The following is a 24,480-nucleotide window of genomic DNA, read 5'->3' on the forward strand; positions in this document are numbered from 1 at the left end:
GGAAAGCTGGAGGAGCCAAGGAATACTTTGACCATGGTGTTAGCTAAGTTGTGGAAACTTATTTCTAAAGGAGTAGATTAGGAGTGTGGGGAACATCAAGTCTAAACCAGCTTGACACTACTTGGCAACTTCTAGTCGTTGTCCACGTGATCTATGAAAATCATAGAGTAAAATGCAAACAGATTGAAAAGACAGACAGTCATTATTTCTGCAGGGTAAGAGCTTGATCCTGGGAATACAGCTTGGCAAACTGGGAGTTTAGGAAATACAGGAGTGAGTAAATCTAGATCGATTTTCCTTTTCACCCAGTTACTATTGTGCTGCCTGGTGGTCCTGAGAAGTGTTGATGGTAATACTCTCTTGCACCTGTGCTCCCCTTTGTGCATGCTTTAAATTTTGAAAACATTCATTTTTGAGAGTATGTATTCCTTATTACTGATATCTGATGGCTTTGACTCATAGTTGAAGAGACAGTGAATCAATATTCAAGTTTGTTCATGTTGTTAACAGGTAATAAACAATAACTATGATGTTTTTCACTCTTGGGATTGTCCTGTCTCTATGCAAAAAGACCTACTAGCTTCTCCACAAGGATCTAGGGGTAGTGCAATGTTTGTTCTTGCTTGTTTCAAAACAGGTTTTTAGCAGATGTGAGGAAGTTCGTCTCAAGTAGTATCTTTACTTTCCACATTGTATACTGTTAATATCAAGTGCTCCACATTTATTCCATACCAAACAAGATTTCTTTGACATATACAGCTCTGGTATAAATCTATTTAGGGATTAAAAGTTGTGTTCAGTAACTGATTGCTCAGTGGTCTTACCCTTAAAGAACAAATATTAAATACTTTTTAAAAATTACAATGTGCTTTTTCCATCTTAGCCACTTGTTCCTGGCTGATTTGGTTAATATTGACCAACATATAAAATACTAGACAAAGAAACAGTCTCTGGGTTTGGAAATCCTTGAACCACAAACTGCTGGAGAGCATTCAGAGGAAAAACATTAAAAATTTACCCTGTTCTTATGCTCTTCTCTTCACTCGGATATTGGTCATTGCTAATGAGATTGTTGGGCTGGATGAATTTCTGATGTGTCCTGAAATGGCTGTTCTTAAATTCATCATCCCATCTTGTCAAAGGGGAAAGACTTTCCCTTTACAAAAGCAGGTTTCATGTAAATGAGCTGGCAGTGTGAGTCAAAAGCATGGTAGTCTCATTTAGGTGCAGATTCTGCTACCTTTCCTTCAAGTGAAGGGAACTGCACTCTTGCAGTACTGCTATGGAACTTGGTGTAACTGCTTGAGGAGGCAGTCTCAACCCCATGTAAATAAGAATGTCACTAATTTTTTTTTCATTTATTTCACATGTTAAAAAAGTAATTAGCAAAATCATTACAAAGACAATTTCATCCAGTCCTCTTGTGGGAAATCTCAACAGAAGACAAGTAGACTGAATTAACTATGGTGTTACCAGGGCAAATGATGCAGCAGAGCCAGAGCAAAGGCACGTCTGCCTTGTCCCTGGTCAGCAATGAACACCTCCTGCAGAGAAATGAGGAGTCTTGCTCTTAATTATGCACCCACTAATAATCTCAAGGTTTGTTCTAATAATAAAGTTTTTTAGATGTGGCAATTACTGAATTGCGTTGTGAAGATTATATGAACCTCCTCCCCCCCTCCCCATTTTATTTCATGTAACCAAACCTTATATGTCAATGCTTCTTGCGCTTTATGCTCCTGCCTTTCAGAAAAGTATAACTGGAAAGATACATAGACAGCTTGGTCCTATCCAGCTTCTGAAAAATATCTATGCTTTGAATATTGTGCCTGTAAAAAGCTCTTGCCTCTCAATACCATGAATACCATCAAATGACGGCTTTCAGAAACAGACAGCCCCATTAATTTGTCAAAAGACTGACAGCTAACCAAGGCACAAGGGAGACATTAAATGTTACCAGAGATAGAAACATTCACGTCGCTTTATCTTCCACTCGATTCAGAGTATTACATTAGGAGAAAACTGGCACCAGAACGTGAAGGCTGGGATGTGTGCTCAATATTGCTTCTCACAAAGTTTGAAAAACTCTGGGGTCTTTCAATACTTGTCGATCAGGTTCCTGGATAAGCCTAATTTTTTTTTCCAAGAGGGGCTTTTGAAAGATCTGATTGTAGTAGCAAAAATGCATGTATCAGCTCTATGCACAGAGCTTAACGAGCTCTCCCACGTGCCATGGCACACGCCAGATGCAGTGAGGTAGTCCTCTGCCTGACTTAATACAAGTCTATGAGCTGAGAGGCCTCCAAATCGGAGCTGACTCATCTCCAACGTAGCTCAAACGGATGGCCAAAGAGCTCGAGCTGGCGGCACCCAGCTGTGTGGAGAGCCTCCAGTGAGTTATACTGCAAATGCAGAAAAGAGCAACTAAAAAAAGCAGGATATGAGTTAATGCCAGACAACAGGTTATTCAAGGCAGCAGAATTGCCTAGTGCTGGGAGAGACCCAGGGGCTTTTCCTGACTTGTTTTTGGCCCGTTAAGTGACTGACAGGCAAATATTTCTTTATCTCAATACTCCTCTTGTATTTTCTGTAAAGTGTTTTGGGATTTACCGGTAAAAAGTAACACCTTCTAGAAGAGTGATACAGAAAAACAGCAATGTAATTATTACATTATTATTATTAAAGCAATCTTGAGCACTGTAGCATTGAAATTTGGCCAGATATACTGCTGAATAAGTCTGGATTGTTTTGTACTTGGGGAAAATACAATGGTAAACTGAATAGCCAGTATAATGGAAGAAGACAGAATAAATTGTAATAAAGGTTCATTCTGCCTTTGTCATCTATGAATAAAGCTTTGAATCTTAAAGAATCTCCCTATGAGGTTGCTTAATGTTCGCCAAGACATAGCAAGTACACAACAGCTGTGCTCACAGCCTTAACACATAGTGGAAAGAAGAGAATTTTACTACTTACCTGATATTTTTTTTTTAAATCTTTCCCTTAGGAGATGCAGACTGAAAACAAGTTACATCAAAGAAGTTAAAGGGGAAACCCCCGCACCAAAATCCCAACACCTTATTCTGTTTTGTCCCTCAAACTCTCCTCTCTGCAATCTTAGTATTTTTAGAGTATCAACCTCACCAAGAAATCTGTAATGTCATTGGGAACTGGAAGGTTCCTGTGCTGGCAAGCTTCTTTAATAAAGGCACCAAGCATCTTGCAAAGGATTCTTTAAAAACTTCCTGCCCTCTCCAGCAGTTCCAAATAAAACAGACTTTCTCAATACAGATCTGGCAATATACATTATCATCATCACTCTAGCAGTAAAAAAAATGGAAAGTCTTTAACATGGTCAAATGAAATATTATGAATACCCACTTTAACTTATGCTGGTTTGGCCTTTCCATTAACCCCTCGCCTGTCAATCTGACCAACATTTTTCTGTATACTTTCTTCTCTTTTGGAAATACGAGCTTTGCATGCAGGAAAAAAATACGTATCAGCCTATGCACAGGTTCTGTTCCCCAGCGGGAAGTGTTTATGATTTGTCCTAGGTCTGTAATGAAGAAAACTTAATTAGAAATACAACCGTATCTATAAATCAAATCATAATCTAACTGCCAGGCTTTGACTGGAGAAACTGCAATAGGTGCCTGGGACAGCTTTCAAACTTTTTGCATTTTTATTTGCTCCCACACCAACTTGTGAATCAAAAACTTCTAGCCTTAAGCCCACTAACTTATTTAGCTGAAACTTTAGAGTTGTGGTTTTCAGGCTTTTTGATTTGCAAATGCCTAAGGCCCTGTTATGAATTCAAGTCATCTGATAATAGGTTTGCTCTTTTTGTTGGTTACCTTTTTATGAAGCCATTAAAATTAATTCATGAATCACAAGGGTTTTGCAGACCACAGTTGGAAAACCACTGTTTAAGGGGCAGCAGCTTGCCCACATTATGCAAGTAAGACTTCTCATCTTAACTCTGTGAGCTATCATTGTTTAAAAAACAAAATAAGATTTAGGAATAGTAAACAGACTGAGACAAATGTTTCTGGAACCCGGGCCATTTAACACAGACCAATGGCAAGTAAAACACAACCTCTGTAGCAGAGTAACATGGAATAAGAACAATTCTGAACACAGTTATAGATGTGGAAGCTGAAGATTTTAGTCCCCCCAAATAGGTTAGTCAACTGAGTTGCATATTGCTTCTTTGTAAAAACATTTTCTTCAGAAAGTTTCTCATAAAGAATTGATTCTTCCCCCTGAAACAGCAGGTGTGTTCTGAATACAGTCCTTCAGCAAAGATCGACTCTTATTTGAATGGCACATCTACCAGATACAGTCAGTGGCACTGGGTTGCCTGCCCTCTGGCTAGAGATCCAACGCCCTTCTGCCAGTGGGCTGTTAGGGATTCAGACAGAAAGCCTGAATTAGCACTTCAACCAAAAGAAAGCGTTAAACCAGAGATAACTGCTTGAAACCTTCCAGATTTGAAGACATGGCAATTACTTTTCTGATAAACTCTATCTGGCATAGCTGTTTCCTGCATCATCCCTCCTCATCTCATGGTTTTTCAAGGATACACAAGAACAATGGTGAAAGCTCCTGTAGCTCTGGCAGTCCCCTATGCAAATGCTGGAGCAAGCCCCAAAAGGCAACTATAGAACAGACTGGGGAGTCCAAAATGAACTAATGAGGCACAGAGATGAACAAAAAGTCCCAAACCAAACCACAAAATCCTTTACTGTGTTCTTCATCCATCAGAAATGGTTACAGGATGCAAAGTAAATTCCTGACGATGCAAGATTTTATCACAGGAGTCTGTTAGACGTTATTTTTCTCTAGCTTAAAATCTACCTGCAACTGTAGTTCTGTGACTTGGCTGGTCTAATGCAAACTTACAAGAATAAAAGTGAGAACAGTAGGTCTTCCTGGGACACCAGGAAATTAGATTTTCATTCTAAAGGTCAATTTGCTTATATTACCTACATATAAATTTGGAGACTTCTTTAATAAAATGATTTACCAAATAGATTTCATAGTGCCGTAGACTATTTCTGTGACTGTTTGTAGCATAAAATGATTAGGATTTAGATCAATGCCAAATTCTCATTGCTGTTTCTCAAAGGGCCTCCAACTGAAAAGCTTTATTTCACTGTGCCAACAAGTCCCAGCTTTCTTTTGGAAAATACATGTCATACACATGCCAAATTGTTTAAAGGTCTCACAGAAGATGTGAAGCATTATTCAACATGACTGTTTATATTCCACAGAATAAGAGATTAGAAACAGGTGTTGAATAATTTTATTTAAATATTGTTACAGTGATTATCTGAAGAAAATGTGTGTCTCTGGAACGTAATATCACTTACTCAAAGCTTAATTCAGTGAAAATGATTCTTTGCCTCAATGCAAAACAGCCACTGAACTAATGCATCTCGTACTTCACTATTTCAGACATAAAGAACTTAACAAAAGAGGGTCAGTAATTATTGTGAGAAATCACAGAAATATACAGAAAACAAGTCAACTGTTACTGCCAACTTTGTCAGTGTCCTAATCTTAGAAATCAGTCAATCCATCAGCACCAACAGCTGGAAGCAGTGTGAACCAGAATACATGGAGGTAAACCTGAACCATCATTTGCAGAAGGCACAGCCATACTCTTCATTCACACTCAACAACTCTCTGCAGAGAGATCACGATGGGTATATAATCTAAAGGAGAAGTTAGACAAGATCACAGGGCAAATGGGATTATTGCAATGACTGCAAAATTTCTCTCTCCTTCTTTTTTTAATAACAAGTTCAAGAAAAATGAGTAGTCACCATCAGTAAGTGATCTTTTGCTTAAACTGAAAATACTACAGAGAAACACCAATCAAAGAGATAATAAATACCATTTGAAGTGGTAAAGAACTTACAGCAACTGAAATATTGAATTTATTGGCTCTCCTGGTATATACGGTATATAATGCTTAATTTAAATAAAAGAACATGCAGTGAATTTTTTCCTGCAAATGGTCAGGGTTGACTCAGATTAATGTAAGAAAGGGCAGTTGAATGATAAGCAGGGTCACAGGAATTAACATCGGGGTCTGAGTTTTGCTAGCCTAGACTGCCTGCTAGACACATACATCATGTTTCATTAAGCACTACACAAATGTTAATCAAATTTAATAACCTTTTCCTGAGATGTCCCAGGAAACGAGGTAGTAAAATTAAAACAGTTAGATGTCTGCTGAAAAGCAAATATATTTATTATGCACTTTCATATACACAGGGATTTTCGCTTAATATAATACAAGGAATAAAATAAAAATTTTACAATGTGAAATTCATTCAATGTACATTAAAGGCTATTTACAACCCACTCCAGGAAAAACAGTCTATCTGCAAACCAAGTTAACTGAGGAGTTCAAATGGGGAATATTAAGCATAACAGACATTTGCATAGCAGAGTAACTGATGAGGGAAAATACCTTTTTATTTTTAAATAAATGGTAATGTTTTCAATACTGATCACAGAGAAGACAAAAATGCATCAATTGTGCCTTCGTATCTCTTAATGCATTTCTCTTCTGAAGAGTTTTTCCACATGCATACAGTATTGATAACTGTCCACAAAAAAGTCTTTTTCCCTAGCTCTCCCATCAACAATTTTAGACGTCTTGTGGAGATACCGCAGAAGGACCAGTGAAATTGGATGAAGAGAAACAGGATTCATGTTTTATTTGGGTTTTTTAGGTTGTGAGAACTGTTACATTGCAAGAAGAAACGTGCTGAGTCACAGCTACGCAACTCTATTCACCTCTGCTTGACTGTACAGATGTGAAAGAGCAGAACAGAGTGAACAACAGGGGGAACAGCAACTTTTCTTTGTACGCAAAACCCTCACAAATGATGATATTAAAAATCACACACAACAGCAATGTGGAACTACACAGACCTTCTGAAAAAGTAGGTATTTTAAAGCAATTCATGATCTGTTCCAAAGTGATATTCAAAATCTGTAAGAACTGTTATTCTGAAAACATTTTCAGCATGTCTACTTCCTGCTGATTTGGATATAAGGTTTCCCCAGCAATTTTTCGAATGTAAATATTATTCACACAAAACCCATCAGGCTATCTATAAGTTGTGGCCCCTTGTGAAACTGGCCATATTTTTACGTCCTCTGTCCACAAGGTGCAATTAATAACAACACAATAAAATTAAATAAATATAATCCCAATGACAGTCAAGGTCAGTAGAAAAATGTCGGCATTCAGGGATCCCTTTCTACAGAACAAAACATACATCTAATAACTAAGAAAAGTTGCATTCTTGCACAGTATTGCAAATGTACTGTACTTGAGGTTCGGAACAAGTTTGCTGAGAACATTTTGGTACTTTCTCTTTACTGAGCCACTAACCCTCTTAAGGCCATTCTGCCAGACTCCCGTTATGTTGATTTTATAATTGTCCCACAGGGACAAGAAATTCAATACATGAAACATTCAGAATAATCACTATTGCCGTGTGTCAACTTTTAACATCTACTTTTACTATGTGCTGAATGCCTGACTATAAGATTCTTTTTACATTTAGTAACAAGCAAATAAGAATGGAGGTGCAAGATATTAAAAAAAATGTTCTGATGGTTGTTAATCATACAAGACATGGAGCCCTTTAGTGCCTCAGAATATGCACTACATATGTATCCAGGGGCCATTTATTGAAGTTTAAGGATAGCCATACATCTAATTAATCCTCTATGAAAAATACCCTCAGCTTTCTATCATCTTATTTGTGGAATGATCAGAATTAAGAGTATGAAAAAGATGAAACCCAAGCCTTTAGAAGAAATACTCACATACAAAAATAGGCTTATTTTCTAAAGAGCAAGGCTGTGTAATGGTGAATAGTAGAATATAGCTTGCATCTGTAGGAGAAAATAACCCACTTGTTTCATTTTATCACTCACAGAGCTGTGCAAGTAAGATGTGCACATTCAAAGGAAAAATTCATACTGTTCATTTTCACCACAATGGCCTTGATTTTGCTCTCTTTCATATAAGTAAAATTCTTCTGCTGTAAGAGTGGGGAACCAGTTTTCCATTATCTGTAGATGGACAATCCAGACTGCTGATTAACCATGCTGCAGGTACAGAGATACTCATGCTGGCTCTACCTAATCCATCTGAAGCAGTAACTACATTCATACAAGTTTGTGCTTTAAAGAGTTATTGTCTCTGGACAGGGCTAACTCAGTAATCTCTGTACTCCCCAGACAACAGTATTACTAACCGTTTGCTTTTCCACTGTACTCTCACTGTATATTCTCTCAGCCTCATTAACGAAGCATCTGTATTTTCCATGGTTCGTTTTACTCACATTCTCAATACAGTCCTTTACCTTGGAAAAAAGAAAGAGCTGTTTCTAATGTATAAAGGTATACATGAAAGCAGGATCAGACCTTTTACTTTAGCACCTAAAACATACCCATATTCAGTTACCTCATTACCATAACAATAACGGAGGCTATTTAAGATCAAGTGTCCAAGAGCAGATTTGCCTATTGCTTTCAGTGGTCACAGTCTACCATCCAGATTTGGTGCTATAGTAGTACCAGATAGCCAATTTTGCCTCTTAAAAATCCCAAAGATACTGCAGATGGTTGTAGTCCAACTCCTTTACTACCGCTGAACAGCTATTACACAGACAGAACACACAAGTACAGTATTTATAAAATACTGTTACAAGACTTGTATTTCTGGAGAGAATTTTTTGAAGTACACAGGGAACTGACCATACATTACAACAATGCAAATGTGACAAAATGTTTGCTTATTTTCTTTAGCCACAGGAAAATAAATACAAAAAGCACTGCCTTTCCACAGTTCACTGTGGCACATGCACCTCTATCAAGCATTCTGGAATAGGAAATCAGAATTTCTTGTTCTTACCATTTTCAGCTGTTGTCAGGGAAATACAGCGTATATCTTTCTGCAATTAAAAAAGTGCTCATTCTGTGTATTAAATACAAAGTACACAAAATAAATTTTTGAAGCACAAAGGGTTATACTGAGAAGGCAGCCTGAAAATGTAGGCACGTTACAGTAATTAAGGTAACTGTACTGTAGTAATCACATTCTTGAATTTCTAGGTGGACTAAACAAGCATTGTATGCTTTCATCCCAGCCAGCTGATACATCATTCGGAGCAGAAGCGCTTCTGTTCATAGCATCATGGATTTGGCCTAGAAGTACAAAATAAAAACATTTAAGTTTTGAAATACTCCGTAATACGAACTGTGCTGTCAGAAAGAGAGCTATATAATTTCTAATTAAAGTTCAAAGCACACAACAACATTCCGATGACGAAAAGTATTTCCTGCCTAACCCAAATCCCATGTTTGATTCCCTGTGCTCTCTGCCATCCAAAGCAGCTACAAGGTCCCCACAGCAGGAGAACTTCCTCAACAGAGTTCAGAGGCAGCAGCCCAGGAAGGAAAGCTATTCCTCAGGTGCTCCAGGACAGTATTTCTGATGTGATTCTCCACAGGTGACTAATTTATTCACTGGTCAGGGAAATTACTGTTTTTGTGCTCGAGACTTGGCAGAACAGGAGGTAAATTATAGCCTGCGCCAAAGAACTCATAATCCACACAAAATTGTTTTAAACTTCCGTATTTAAAATGAAGCTATGAAAAATTGTTGGAGAAAAAGCAAAAGGAACCATTTAGTTATCCAACGCCTCCTATGCTTAAGCCACTTGCATAACGAAGTACTTCACAGAGAAAACCTCTGAATTTTCAATAAAGCACTATTTGTTCCAGATAAAGCAAAGCCCAATTTGAGTTTTAAAATTATATGTGGAATGTTCAAATTTTTTTTACATGCTTTATGTTTTAAAATCAACAGAGATGGAAAACTCATCAAAACTAGTCTTTTGATGACAGGTCAGGTCAAATCAATACATTCTAGGTCAGAACCATACAACTTACAATAAACTGTAACATGAAAACAAGCAAAGAACATCAGGCGCAGGTACGTAAGAGTTAGGAAATACAATTCTTAATTACACATTTTAGTAAGTTTTATGGAAGCAGAAAAAAAATTACAAATTTAAATCCTGTTTGGACATGATGTAGAACTGTGGGAATCTAAAGTCCTTTTGACTTTTACAAAGATTTAGGGCCCATTCTCCCTCACCTGCTTATTCCTCTCTATGCCTGCTCCTGTTGTCCTGCCTCTTCACTTTTGCCTGCCCCACAGCTCATCTGACCCTTTGCTAATACCTGCATTTTGCCAATGTGCAGGCTCTAGTACATAGCTTTTTGAAACACTGTATTGTTTCAAATATTTTAATTTAACCAAAACGTCAACCCCAAGGAAACAGAGTCCTGCATAATATTCTAATGCTCTGCAATTCACAAGAGACCTCAGCTACATCTAGAGAGATGCATTCCATTAAAGTGAAATCCATTTCCAGGACATTTCAGGAAAAACACTGCCTATGTGTTTTTGACAGCTGAAAACATCCCATTTGTGGATTCTGCACCACCTGCAATTGTCCTAGAAACCTGCAGTCTTTGATGACTTGCAGCAGAACTGAGTCAGCTAGCAAAAACATTCTTGTTCTAAGGAGCAGCAGTCTGATCTGTCAAAAATGCAGCATTCACACAAAAAATAATGTTTTCAAAAATAAGCAAATAAGCAGTAAGAGATATGCATACATTTCATAAAGATGGTGCTTCTTTGAAATTCAAATAGAATATATATTAATTATTAACACATTCTCAATACCCTAAAAAAGATGAACCTCATCAGAAAGAGGGAGAAAAATAGTTCTATTTTAGCTGACTCACTGACAATTCAGGTCTGAAGAAGCTATATAAAAATCCTTCTTCAGCTTAAAATTCAGTATGGGAGAGAAAGTGAGAAATCTAAATGAACTCCACTGACTAAGAACTACAGAATGGTCAGAAAATTGGTACCATAACATAGATTGCAATCTTGCTCTGAGGAATGCCATCTCTTTTATAGGAGGGTTACCTTGACAGTAACAGAAATATAAAATCAAAGCTTTACTGTGGTATTTTAACTTTTTAATTTGTAGATAATTATGCTACTGAGATTTCACATTTAAAATCCAAAGTCACGAAAGTGGTTGCCTGTAACTTACAAGAATCTTTAGAAGCTTCCTGAAAAGTATTTTTGTAAGTAATGAAATAATTACTGCATCTGAAAATACCACATATTAAAATTCCCAGCTGTCCTTATGTTTGAGAAGAAAATTCCAGATCAATGCTACATGAAACTTGCCGTTTTATTCAGTCACAGTGGGGTACGATTTAAGCAATCAGAATTCAACAGAAAATATGACAGTGATCCAATTCCTCTATGGCTGATGCTTTTAAATGACAGCAAAACAAATACTTGCCAGGTTAAGATTTTAACATTCATGGTTTTCATTAAGAAAGCAATTATGACGATAAACAACAATGAAACGTAATTCTAGCATATTTAAAGTGCCCATGATGAAATACACGTATTTGCTTCCTTTGTGACCGGATAGGTTACCTTTTATAACGGCGTTTCCTTCTTGTAGTTGAAACTTGGGTCACTACCTTCAATCTGAAGTTTTAAGGCTTGCTTAAGGCTGAGTTCTGTCTCTGCGGGAGGATAGCCTTCCAGAACTTCCTGATGCCCTCTATCCTGCACTGTTCGTGGGACAGAAACCCTACCGAGAAAAACCTGATTGCTCTGAAGATGGTAATTTGGATTCGTCATAATTCCATTTCTCTTCTTCTGTTCACCACTCTGTTGGTGAATCAGGAACTGTTGCTGAGAACGACCAACTTCTTGCTGAGCTGGCGGGATCAAAATTTTGCACTGCGGCTCCACCGGCATTGATTTAAGTGGCACACTTGTCCCAGATTTGGCAATAGGTACTCGTTTATCAAACTGAGTCATTTCATACTCTAGCACTTTTGGTTGGGAGGAACTACTTTGTTTTATCTTTTTTCCAGCTGACCCCGATTTGCTGGAGTTGTCCGTTTTCCCCCCTTTGTTAGCTTTAGTTGATTTCAAACTAGGTTTTACTTGGCTCCATTCAAATTCACTACTTGGTGAATTATGATTTTGACTTAGGGAGTGAGTTGTGGAAGAAGGAGAAACAATAGACTGCCTACTTCTGCTGCGTGGCAGGGAATGCTGCTGTATTTGCTCTGTGAATGACAGGCTGTGGAAACTATCAATGGGTACTGTCTGAGCAGTCGCAGTTGACGACGTGGTGCGGAGAGAAGAATTTTTGGAACTCTTCAGGGAATTATTTGATAAAGATGACTTCTGACGGTCAACCGTAGAATCAGGTGACTCTGAAGGAGAACTGAAGGCATGAGCAGGCCCATTAGATAAGCCACGCATATTAGGTTGCATATCTCCGCCAGTACTCCCTGAACTATTTGACTTCATTGTTAATGACTGCATTTTAGAGGAGACTGACTGTAAGGGTTTTTGCTCCATTGTGTGGACTGGAGATGGAGTGCAACCATTCAGAGTAGACGCACCGTATTTTTCCAGTAATTTAATAATCTGAGAGTGTCCATTTTTAGCTGCAACACGCATAGCAGTGCGCCCAAACTGGTCGGCATGATTTGGATCAGCACCATGCTCCAGTAATATCTGGACAACATCAATGTGCCCTTCTTGGGCTGCAATGCAGAGTCCAGTAGCACCTTGATTACATGTATGGTCAACCAGAGCTCCATGCTCAATGAGAAGCTGCACTACCTTCACGTGACCTTGCCATGCAGCAGACTGCAAAGCAGATCTCTTCTCATTATCTGCAGCATTCACATCAGCATGGTATGTTATCAGCACCTGTACCATCTCCAAATGGCCCTGCCAGCAGGAAACATGGAGTGCTGTTCTTCCTTCAGCATCGCTTGCTTCTACGTTTGCACCATTTTCTAAAAAATACTCAGCCATCGTAAGCTGGTTTTCTAATGCTAAGATATAAAGTGTTGGCCGGCCATCAGCATCTTTGTAGTTTATGTCTGCTCCATGGCTGAGCAGTAGTTCAACTATATCTCTGTGACCTTCTAAAGCAGCAACCCGGAGAGCATTTCTCCCATCATAGCCTCTCTGATCAATGTTGGATTTATTTTCCAGTAATATCTGCACACAATCATAGTGACCTTCTTGTGCAGCTAATATGAAAGGTATACGTCCATCATTATCTATTTCATTTGTTCTAGCACCTTGTTCTATAAGAGCTTCACATATCAACCTGTGACCTTCAAAAGCTGCCATATGCAAAGGTGTCCAGCCTGCATCATCTCTATGATTTTCATCTAGACCCCTGTCCAGCAGAGTCCGAACTACTTCAACATTGCCTTGTGCAGAGGCTATGCTCAGAACTGTTCTCCCTTCACTGTCAATGCTGTCAACAGCTGCACCCCAAAATAAGAGAGTATTTACAACTGAAGCGTGGCCCATGGAGGCTGCTGCCAGAAGTGGTGTACGACCATTGTTGTCTGTGTGATCAACATCAGCTCCTCCTTCTAGAAGTAGATCAACAACATCTACATGCCCTTCATAAGCAGCTACCAGCAGTGGAGTCATGCCGTCTTTATCACAATGGTCAACTTCAGCACCACGGTCAATTAGAAGGCTAACCACTGAGGCATGTCCCTTACTGGCTGGTACACAAAGCGCAGCGACAGACAGTGCAGTCCTTCCATCCACATCCTCATGGTTTACCTCTGCACCATGATCCAGCAGGTGCTCCACGATCTCTTTATGCCCCATGTATGCGGCTGCAATCAAAGCTGTTCTGCCCTCATTATCAGCCTTATTAACTTCAGCACCATGTTGAAGCAGATTCAGCACAATATCTTCATGTCCTCCCCAAGCTGCTGCTCTCAGTGCCGTTCGACTATCAGCATCTGCACAGTCCACTTTGACTCCAGCATAAAGGAGCGCAGACACCACCTCTGTGTGCCCACCCCATGCTGCGGATCGCAACGCCGTCCAGCCATCGTGATCAGTGTGATTAACGTTAGCCCCGCATCCGATCAAGCAATTGACAACCTTGGTATGTCCCTGCCGAGCAGCTAAGGTAAGTGCTGTTTGTCCATGAGTATCTTCTATCTCTAAATCTGCTCCCCTTGAAACCAGTAAGTTAACGACATCGAGATTGCCGCTGTACGCTGCATTGGCCAAGAGCGTTCTCCCATTGGAATCGCACTGGTTTACTGATGCTCCGTTGTCTAACAAGGTGCGAATGGAATCTTCTCTCTCCAGAGCCTGCCGAACAATGCAAGATGTGCGGTCATCTTCACTGTTGACGTGAGCACCAGCTTTTACCAGCAGCTGTAATACTTCTTGTTCTTTAGGAATTAAGGTTGACAGGGAGTCTTTGACAGGTGTGCCATTCCATATCATCCACAAAGCCAGCTCTGAAGTCTCTAACTGTAAATTTGAATTAATTAGATGCAATGCAAACTCTTGAGCTTCTAATGGTGTTAAATCCTTCGCTCGGCAAGTGTAACTCATTGCCAGCATTCTGTGTCCCTCTGCTGCATTACACAAGTATTTCTGTGTACAGTGCTTTACATCTAGCAACCATTCTGCAAAACTGTAATGAAACAAGATTTTTGTATTTCCAAGTCCATCTATAAGGACTTTTGACAGGACGTCCAATTTGCGTTGAAAGTCTTCCATTGTCAATGTCATATTTTTGGTCCACACTGCATGATACAATTCTGTCGTGGTTAATGGCCTACAGGCTGCAAGAATTACATTAAGAATAGGCTGGACTTTTGCAAATTGTTTTCTCACAAAAAGTCTCTGACAGAGCCAAAGGTATAGGCCATTTAACGTTCCTGGAATATCACGGATTTCTCGTAACATAATAAAATTCTCCACAACTCCATCTAGGACACGTTCCAGATACAAAAAGCAACCGCTGCTTTTGATGTGAAGCTGATTCAGCATTTCTGCAGTTTCTTTTGTGAGATGTTGTCTCAGTGCTTCTTCCTTATCTAAACGATGCAGAATATATTGTTGCACATCTTTCACAATATAAGCCTTTCGTAGATCATCCAGACTTATTTTTCGGAAACCTATTGAAAGGGAAGAAAATTATTATTATTTCTGATCTAGTTTCACTTAACTCAGTGTTAAAAAAAGTGTTTAAAAAAAAGGCAGACATGTCTGGGTAGGGAACACCCACAAATTAATAACAATAGCAGAGAACTTTGATAATAGCCACATTTTTATCATCATCTACTGTAAGAAGAAATACATGCATGAAAATTTTAAAAATCACTTTGAATCAGGCATTGTGTGCCTACATTAGACCATACCAAATACCTAAGCAAAACCACTAGAACGGCAACCAAAATAATATTAAGTATATTATATTATTAAAGGAATAATCCCTTCCCCAATGTGGTTAACAATGGAATTCCAAACAATTTTCAGCTATTTAGATTAAGACAACTATTACATTAATTATAGAAGGGGTTATTCACACCTGGTGCATATGCATGATGAAATGTACATAAATCACTAATTTGATCACCTTAGTTTCTTTTAAAAGCTTTTATGATATAGGAGAGAGATATACGCTCAAAAATAGTTTTAAATATCTTTACACCTCTGTGCACTGAAAATTACCTACTTTTTTCAAGTAAGGACTGAGTTTTAGACAAACACCCTGGTTCTTTGGTAGGTGACTCACACTATAAGGAAACAGGTTTTCTCACAGCCATATGATCTCATTGTTTTTCCCATCTGTTTACTCTTTAGAGGAAAAAGGGAAATTATTTCATAAATTATTTCATACATGCATACTGTGTATATCTCCTCCCTACACACGCACACGTATACCCCCCCCGCCCAAAGCAAAGACTGCTATTCTTAGCAGCATGTGCGCAGAAGTCCCTAGGGCAAGCGCAGTGGCCATAAGGCTCTCAAGAATGAGGCCGAATGAACGTATAGTTGCATGGACTACATGGCTATCTCTGTCATTTAAAATGTTTGCTTTGGTAGTGCCAAGTTAAGCATTTGATGAAGACCTACCTTCTTTGACTAATGACACTTTACCTTGTTTGAACATTACTTTTCCGGAAGCTATGGGAAAACCGCATACAATACTGTGTTTTAGGCCAGAACTGTACCTCACTTCTCCAGGGACAGGCTGTAATCTCTTCTTCCAGTGTAGCAGATTGCACATATTTCCTTACAGTCAGCTCAGCTAGTCATAAAAAATCCACAACTTTGCTTTTCAAACCAAAGCAGTTACTAACCTCCAAATTATCCTGAAGGAAAAGCAGCCATAGAGCAATGCATTCAATGCGATTTTGGTCCCGTCTCCACAGAACAAATAATTTTAAGCGAGACTCTGAAGAATGTTACTTTCAGATCTCTTTTTATTGTATTTAAACATTCTGTGAACCAACTGCTCAGTCTGTGAGCTTGTTCTGACTGATAACAGAGCTGTGTTTTTTGTTCCCAAATCTCTTCAGCAGAGGCTCTGAACGTCACATTAAGCTCACACTGTTAATTGTTTAGTCTACATAAGCACTGGACAAACACAACAGATCAGAAACGAGAGGCAAACAGTATTACTAAAATATTTCTGCTTCCCTGATTGATTATGGTAGCATTAGAAATCTAACAGGACTAAATCAATAGAATACTCAAAACAAAATCATGCTTCTCCCCAAAATAAAATCACTGGATAGGACACTTTGCAGTCACTTCTCAGACTAAGACTACACTAATAATATTGCCTACTTGAAGATTTTTTTAATGAGAAAGCCAGGAGGCAGAAAATTATTATTTTGGGGGGATCCTTCTCCATTCCACAGAGGCATTTTTTTTCTCTCACAAGAAACACAGAACCATCTTTATTCACCATAATTTGTCACAACTACAAGTAATGTCCAAACCTGACCTGCAGAATGGCATAATTCATCAATTTACTTGTATTTGATTAAAATATTCCATATGTAACTTTGTGAAGCCCTTAATTCTTGCACATAAGCCAAATAAGAAACTTTGCTGAGTAAGAACAGACAGTGCCCTGTGATTCTGCAGCTTCCGCTTCAAGTGAAATGCTATTTCTAAGTCATGATCCCTCAGAAGATACAGAAGTGAAAACAGAAGCATTAAAAACAGAGCATTGCTTGGTGCATGCGTTCACAGTCGTATGCATATGCAGATCTGTAATCGGATACAAGTGTCCCTTTGGTTGTCTCATGTGTGCAGGGAACAGCTGTTTTGCTCAATTCAGAGCAAATGCAACCACTGCATTCACTCACCTGTTCTTTGAACCTCTCTGCTTCTCCTAGCACAGATTTGTACCTCTCACTTGGCTGAAAGAGAATAGGTACAGAGCTCTGCAAACTCCTTCTCAGTGTGTTCAGTCATAAGTGACACTGCTCACAACACCCCCGGTCTCTCACATTAATCCCATGCCCACATCTTTCCTTCCAATATGTATCTGCATATGTAAGTTATTTTTATTTTTAAATGACTCAAGTGTTTTTTCAGTTTTTACAGTCTTTGATTTCATTTCCCCCGCAATGAGAAAACCCCTGATTGACTCACATGACAGCAATCCTGAGATTTCAGCTAATGTTCAGTGTTGCTTGACTAATGACTACACTTCACCTCCGTTGACTCCCAGCCTTTGCAGGAAAACTTGCAGACTGATAACTGTTTAAGCATCTCAGTCCCTGTATGTGTGCTTCAAAAGCAAAAGGCTTTTGCTTATCTTGCAATGTTCTTCGAATATCATTTTTTTTTTTGCTTCCCAAAAAGGGGTAGAAAGTGAACAAATAAAATTTAAAAAGGAAGGGTTTGTGTGTTTAGTTTGTGTTTTTTTTCCCTTTAAATGAGGCTGTATCATTACCTTGTTCCATATTAGGGTTAAAAATAGTATCCTACTCTGTACTTACCTGAGACATACCAAATGTCTAAGCACTTCAGCCAAGCAAATAAATTTCTGAAGACTTCAGAGCAATGAATATTCCAGAAGTCAGTAATTTAAACAATTTGACTGACTGCATGTTCACAGAAGCTAAATTGTTTCTTTTCTTTTGCAATATTTCCAAATATTCCTTGTTAATGAGATCCTATATAACATATCTGAAGACAAGTTTGTAAAGCAAGGAGCAGACTACACTCATACAGATCTCTACACATTTCAGGGATGATATGCTCTCTAGGGGGCTGGAATTAACAAACTGCCATTGTAACAGACTTTCGAACAGAAACAGGTTGTTAATTTTAACCACTGCACCATGCCATAGTATAATAAGCAAATAATTCAAGAAAGGCCTTATAGATAGAACTATTTTTTTTTTTTTTTAATCTCAAATTCTTGTTGCTAGCTTGAAGGAGGGAAACAAAGCCCTGGTTTTTTTTCCCAAACATCTATCTAAATGAGGTCATTTTACATTTCCAAACAAAGATCCTGCAAACTTGCTTTTCAACCATACCAGACACAATAAGTCACTTTCATGGACAAGAAGCACCAAAACATTAAGAGAAAGCTCATTTTGTTTCAGATGCATTCCCATGAACTACTTAAGCTCAGCAAAACAGGAGTGCAGTAGACAGAACTTGCAGTCCCACGACCCTGCTTTTTGCATTGTTAAAATTTTTCTTACGATCACTTTCAACCCAATGGGAGCTCCAATATGGATTTTCCTGATTTATTAAATTCCTGGCAGTTCTGTAAACAAATCAGTTCCAAATGTATTTCTTGGCAAGATCTAGGGTCATTCAAAGGAAAAAAAAAAAGTAGTATCTTGGATATATAAATACTTTTACAGTATGTCAACCTTTTCAAACTTTAATAATAAAAAATAAGCTATTAACTAGCAGGTTCCAGTAAATACTTAAAAATATCCTTCTACTTTCACATTTTTAAATACACTTACATAAGTAAATTACAAAAGTTTTAAATACATTTTAATATATTTAACTGAATTGTTAACTTTGAAGTAATCTGAATGATTAAAAACATGGCAATGTTTTGGCATTAATAATTTAAACTGCTGATCTAAGCATATATTAAATTAGGTATTTCTATGGCCATTTATGCACACCTGCTCAAAAAGAGTAACATATCCAGCAGAGTAAAATGCACCTGAAAACTCAAGCTGCACACTAAGCTTTTTGGTGCGTTTACAGTATACTATGCATTACAAATTTCACTGCATCTACCCCAGGATGCTAAGAGACACTGAGGCTGAAATCTGCTGCTCACACTGGTCCCTGTCACTGCAGAGAAGTTTATTTAGTTAGATTTACAGGTAATGGTTCATTTAAAACAATTTAGTCTTCCCTCTTTAATTACAAAGCATGTAAGTTCAGAACTCACACATGACTTTTTACTAGGAAATACAAAATTCCCTAGTATCATGTTTTCAAAGTGGTAATCAGAAGAAAGTGGTAATGAGAAGAAAACAGTAATTAAAAGCTCCCAGTTTATTTCCCAAGCCTTCTAAAGAACTTTTTTTTCCAAAACCCAAACCAAAACAAACTTTTCCAAAGCTTTACTATTATAGAAGTAAATTTTACAACTACATAAACATATAAAAATTATCTTTTATAGTGAAAATCTGACTCCTATAAAGACTTTAAAGTAACATGAAACCACCCAAATAAATTCCAACCTATAATGAAAAATTAGAGGACAACTTAGATTTTCTTTTTCAAAGCGATCTCATACCATTTATTTTCTGAAATGGCAGCTAATGAGAAAAGGTTCAGTTCCAAATCAGGTAACTGATTCGATTTGGGGATTCAGCAATAAAAACTCCCTGAGGAGCTTCAATTATCAAACAGTGTGAGTTTTCTGGGTACAGAGAAGGTGGGTTGTGATACATTTCGCTACATTTTTCACATTTTTGCTTAATTTTTAATTTTAGGAAAGGCTACAAGAAAAACAACCCTCCACATCTATTCAGACCAGAACCAGCAAATAGCAGAAATTTGAGAAAGGTTTATGCTCCCAAGATTTCTAATCCAGAATAAATTTGGATAAATATCAGCTCTTAATAATATCTGGCTGTCTGGAACTGAATGATAGATAAAAGGATGAGTGAAAAATGAATGACAGATTGTCTGCTTTTGCCTACGGGTAACTGGGTGAATGGAGCTTAAGCTGCCTCTGAGGCTAAAGTGAAACCTTTCACATCCACTTTTGATTCTTTTTATTGTGGTTTCCAGTATCTTTCCAGTATCTAACGTTGAATTTATGGAAACTACAGCTCTCAAGAGGTGACATCTGCATGGTTTGTACCACACTGCTGCACTCATGCCTCACGCATGAGAAGGAATTCTTTGGATGAAGAATGTCAGTGTTTAATTGAGGGGTATAATCAAGCCAGATGCCAGAGATATTTGGTTTATGTGTGCAGCAAAAAAAGAAGAAATTAAGCAAATACCTATTAAAAAAACCCTCTTTAAATGAATAAATAGAGCATTTGTACATATGCACTTTTGTCCATTTACCTTTCCAATGTTAATGAGAAATTACCTGCTTTTTACTCAAACTTATCTAAATAAAAATGCCTAATTTTAAGATGCCTAAAGTTTTTAAACTAACGCGATGGATCTTTAAAAAAGGAATTTAGTTTTGTAAGAACTGCTATGCTTTCAAGATTTAGCCTCATTTTAGAAGAAGCATTTTTATTAGCTAATTAGCTGAAGCATAAAAAACCCCTCTAAGTTCTGTGCCACTTCTGGGTTAGAGGGCTTTTTCAGTTATTTAGAAATACAAGGAAACTTCCAATATTATAACACAAAGACTGGAAAGACTGTGTTTAATGTAGCTGCTTGACTGTCCATACTTGTAGCCAAATAAGAGCAAATGATGATGTGGGAGATCATGTGGATAATTATGGGCACAAGACAGAGAATTGTTATATATAGGGTCCGTAAGAAAAAATGAACAGGCATGATGTGGCAGTTGGTGACAATACACATGTAAAAGAAGGCAGGAGGACACGCATTATCTGTTCTCCTTTTTTACTCAATTGACTGGCTTTTGCTCACTGTGGAGGGTGACCGCAGACTCATGCAGGCATCATTTTACATTTGGTTCATATTTTTGAGGTTGTCTCTGCAGCCACAAGAGGCAAAACTTTTTTTTTTTTTTTTAATTAATGAAAGCTGAGAATCTGAGTAAGGGGAAAAATCTGTAGCACACTGTGCTACTACTACAGAATCTGGGAATACAGAAGGGCCCAGAACACAAGCTGAAGCAGATGCAGGCACAACTATTCAACTTTCATAAATAAGTCACTAACAAAAGTGAAGAAACAAAGAGGGTGAGGATAAACACCCCTCCTCCTTTTCTCATTCTTAAGAGTGGTAGGGATGATGTATTCACCACTGGCAGCAGCACGATGACAGTGGATGAGAAAGACTGGACTCTCTCCTCCACGTCATCACTATTTTTGGCCTGGGAGATGCTTGCAGAAGTCTCTCAGGACCAGGCTGCTGCAGCAATCTTGTTTCCACTCATTGATAACACTTTCTGACAAACAGGTTTAGTTCTCATTTCAGCAGATATCTGGAGGAAGTTTTCACTGCATGAAAATTTAAAGTGAAAACTGATATAAACTGATTGTAAACTAATTAATATTGGTAAATATATATTTCATATCGTACTCTAAAATTTTTAGCAGAAAAAACTACAGATGGGATGCGTTTTCCTAAAATAATCCTAAAAGGATTCCAATCTATTTTACTAAATTACAGTGAAACTGGTTTTTTGGGGGTCCAAATTAAAGAAACACATTTGAAGAAAATGTACAGTGATTATATTATCATTATGGTTGCAAACATTTATTTGCTGGGAAATTGGAAGTATTAGAATTTCAGTACAATAATGTCTCAGAGTGCAGTGCACGTTATACGTGATTTATTTCTTCAGTCACGAGTGCAAAAAATACTTATCATTGATCTTGAATTCTGCCTGCTCACCAATTAAATAGCTTTATAAATTGGCTTGACTAAAAGTAAACATTCAAATACCACAAAGGAGAAGAGTTTGCCCCAGTCAAAGTGATAATGACAGTCTATCCTTTTCAGGGTAGAACCAGTAAATAAATCAACATTATATTAAGTTTTACAACACAAAGTTGCAATGTATCTGAAGTTAACAGAAACTTCAGCCATGCTCCTCACATCCTCACTATAGCTTTCACAGACTTGAATATTGGCTGTAAACAGGAAAATCATTCAACAGTGTATTAAGTGGGCAGCCATCACATTGGCTGTAATGTCACAATTTTCTTTCATAGTGCATAAAACAGCACTTCCTCCAAACAGACCCTAAAATGTCCTCTCAATTTGTATCCAAGTATTTTGGGATTCATTCGTTCTTTGCTGTACCTTTTCCACAGTGAAGATGGGATTATAATATCACAAAGTAACTTCCTTTATGCTATTCATCAGGTCATTCTCTGTGGAAATGAGAAATTAACTCATTCAAATTAAATTTATTTTAAAGGCATATCCATTAGTTCTGCTGATTTTTCCTGTCAGGAATTCCATCTGGAAACATACTTAGAAGACAACAGCAATTTTTTAGGACTAGTCTGAAAGATTACATGATTCAGTGGAAAGGAAATAAAACTGCTCTGAAGAAAGTTTTGTCTGTTTTTTTGGCAATGACAATGTATCTAATCAGCCAAGCTTTGACAAAACTATTCCCATATGAATGTCCAAAGGAGCCCTGTGAAGCTACCCCAAAGTTTCCTTTAGTTCTCACATACTCCCAAACACCAATCTTCATGTCTGCCACTGATTAATACAGTACTTCATTCCAAAATGCAATTATCCCATTGACCTTTTGCTACTGTGGAAACGAGCAAGCCTATGGGTCTATGTTCTATAATCACATTTTTGTCCTAATTGTGTCCGTAATACACACAGGCTTTATACATAGGCCTGGAATCCAGTCTAGATATTGCCCTTTATTAAATTTCAGAGAACTTCCAGTAACAATGTCATTACAGTGAAGAAATGTTCTCATGACACAGTAAAGCCTGGATGAAGAAGCTGTAAAGAATTTTTTTACTGTGCAACCTTTGCCAAAAGTATGCTCCAAGAATCCCCATCTGCATTGTTCCCCTCTCAAGTTCCACCTTCAAAGATTATTCCCCACTTTCTGAAAAGAAGGGGAGAGATTTTAATGGCAGATGAAAAAAAATCTTTTGAGGTTGTAAGGAATGGGTGTATGCAGCCGACATACTTATGTACTTACACATCACCTACACCGTTTCAAAGCTTTTTAAAACTAGCAAAGCAAGAGAAAAACTCAAAGTAGCCATATTCTTTGCAGATATATTGCAAAGACATAATTTACCTCTAAAATACTTGGCCAATTTAAGCTCTCTATAGTCTTCAGTAAACAGGAATGTGTGTTTTTTAGCATTACCATTTTTGTGATTGTCATTTTTCAGAACTAAGCACGCATTGGTACTTTCAACCATCACCAAGGGTCTTGTAAATAGTATATCCTAGTTACAGGCAGAGGTAGCAAACACTTCCTATGTTCTGTACTCACCTGTAAACATTTTTGTAACAGCTTTACTCTGCTTGCGGGCAGAACACAGGAGGAGCAGCCAGGGAGGGAAGAACTCAAAGTGACCAGCTAAAAGCTCCGCTATTGTTCCAGATAAACTTGTAGAAGTCTGTTCACCCTCAGAAACATTACAGCCCTCATCAACTGAATCTACAAGGACGAAGAGGCTCTGCTGAGGGGGCTTCATTCCCAAGAGAGGGAGCAGAATGCACCTGTAAGGAACACAAAACAAAATCAGTATTTTAAATACATTTAACTTGACTATCATATAGACATTCAAGTTGAAGCTATGATCAACTTAAAATGCCTTAGACTGTTTAAATAACTTTGCATTTTAAATAGTTATGGCAGAAAATACTGAGGTAGACTGAACTAACAGAAATAGTTTGAACAGTAAGTGATGTAATTCTTGCTTAGGGAACATTACTTTTTAATGAACTTATAATTTATACCAATACTTTAAAACTATGTAATGTTGTTCAAGGCTGATTAGAAGACTTGCAAAAATATTGCTTCTCTAAGATAGAAGCTACTTGGCCTAAAGTTTAAGAACTTCATTACTGTTGTCTCTGCCAAAGCTGTTGTTATTGCTTATCAGAAACTAATAGCGAACAATAGTTGGTCGTGAAACAGAAGTCTAGAAAAAAGACACGTGAAATATCAAAGCTCAAAGAGTTCAAGTCTGAATGAATAACGGTTTTACAAAGAACAGAATTTCTGCCATATCTTCACAAATGAAATGCAAATTAATTTAGTAGCAGACTGAGGCATTTGGTAGTGATGCTGATATATCTAGTTTTTATTTATACCGAAATTGCGAAGTTCCTATTACTGGAAAAGGATTATCTGCATCCTCAGGATGCTAGCATCT

At 37.8% G+C, this 24,480-nt stretch overlaps 1 protein-coding gene across 1 annotated transcript in view; it reads right to left on the bottom strand.

Moving 5' to 3' along the window:
* Positions 1–6,244: 6,244 nt before the first annotated feature.
* The window catches only part of ANKRD50 (ankyrin repeat domain containing 50), a 43,257-nt gene continuing 25,021 nt past the window's right edge, over positions 6,245–24,480 (bottom strand). The window contains exons 3-5 of the mRNA XM_074867269.1: positions 23,592–23,821; positions 11,570–15,117; positions 6,245–9,243 (exon numbers count right to left, since the gene is read on the bottom strand). Coding sequence (XP_074723370.1) covers positions 11,573–15,117; positions 23,592–23,821 — 3,775 coding nt within the window. The 3' untranslated portion in view covers positions 6,245–9,243; positions 11,570–11,572. The remainder of the gene's footprint in view (positions 9,244–11,569; positions 15,118–23,591; positions 23,822–24,480) is intronic.

The sequence above is a fragment of the Strix uralensis genome, chromosome 4 (assembly GCF_047716275.1).
Source record: "Strix uralensis isolate ZFMK-TIS-50842 chromosome 4, bStrUra1, whole genome shotgun sequence".
Lineage (NCBI taxonomy): Eukaryota > Metazoa > Chordata > Aves > Strigiformes > Strigidae > Strix > Strix uralensis.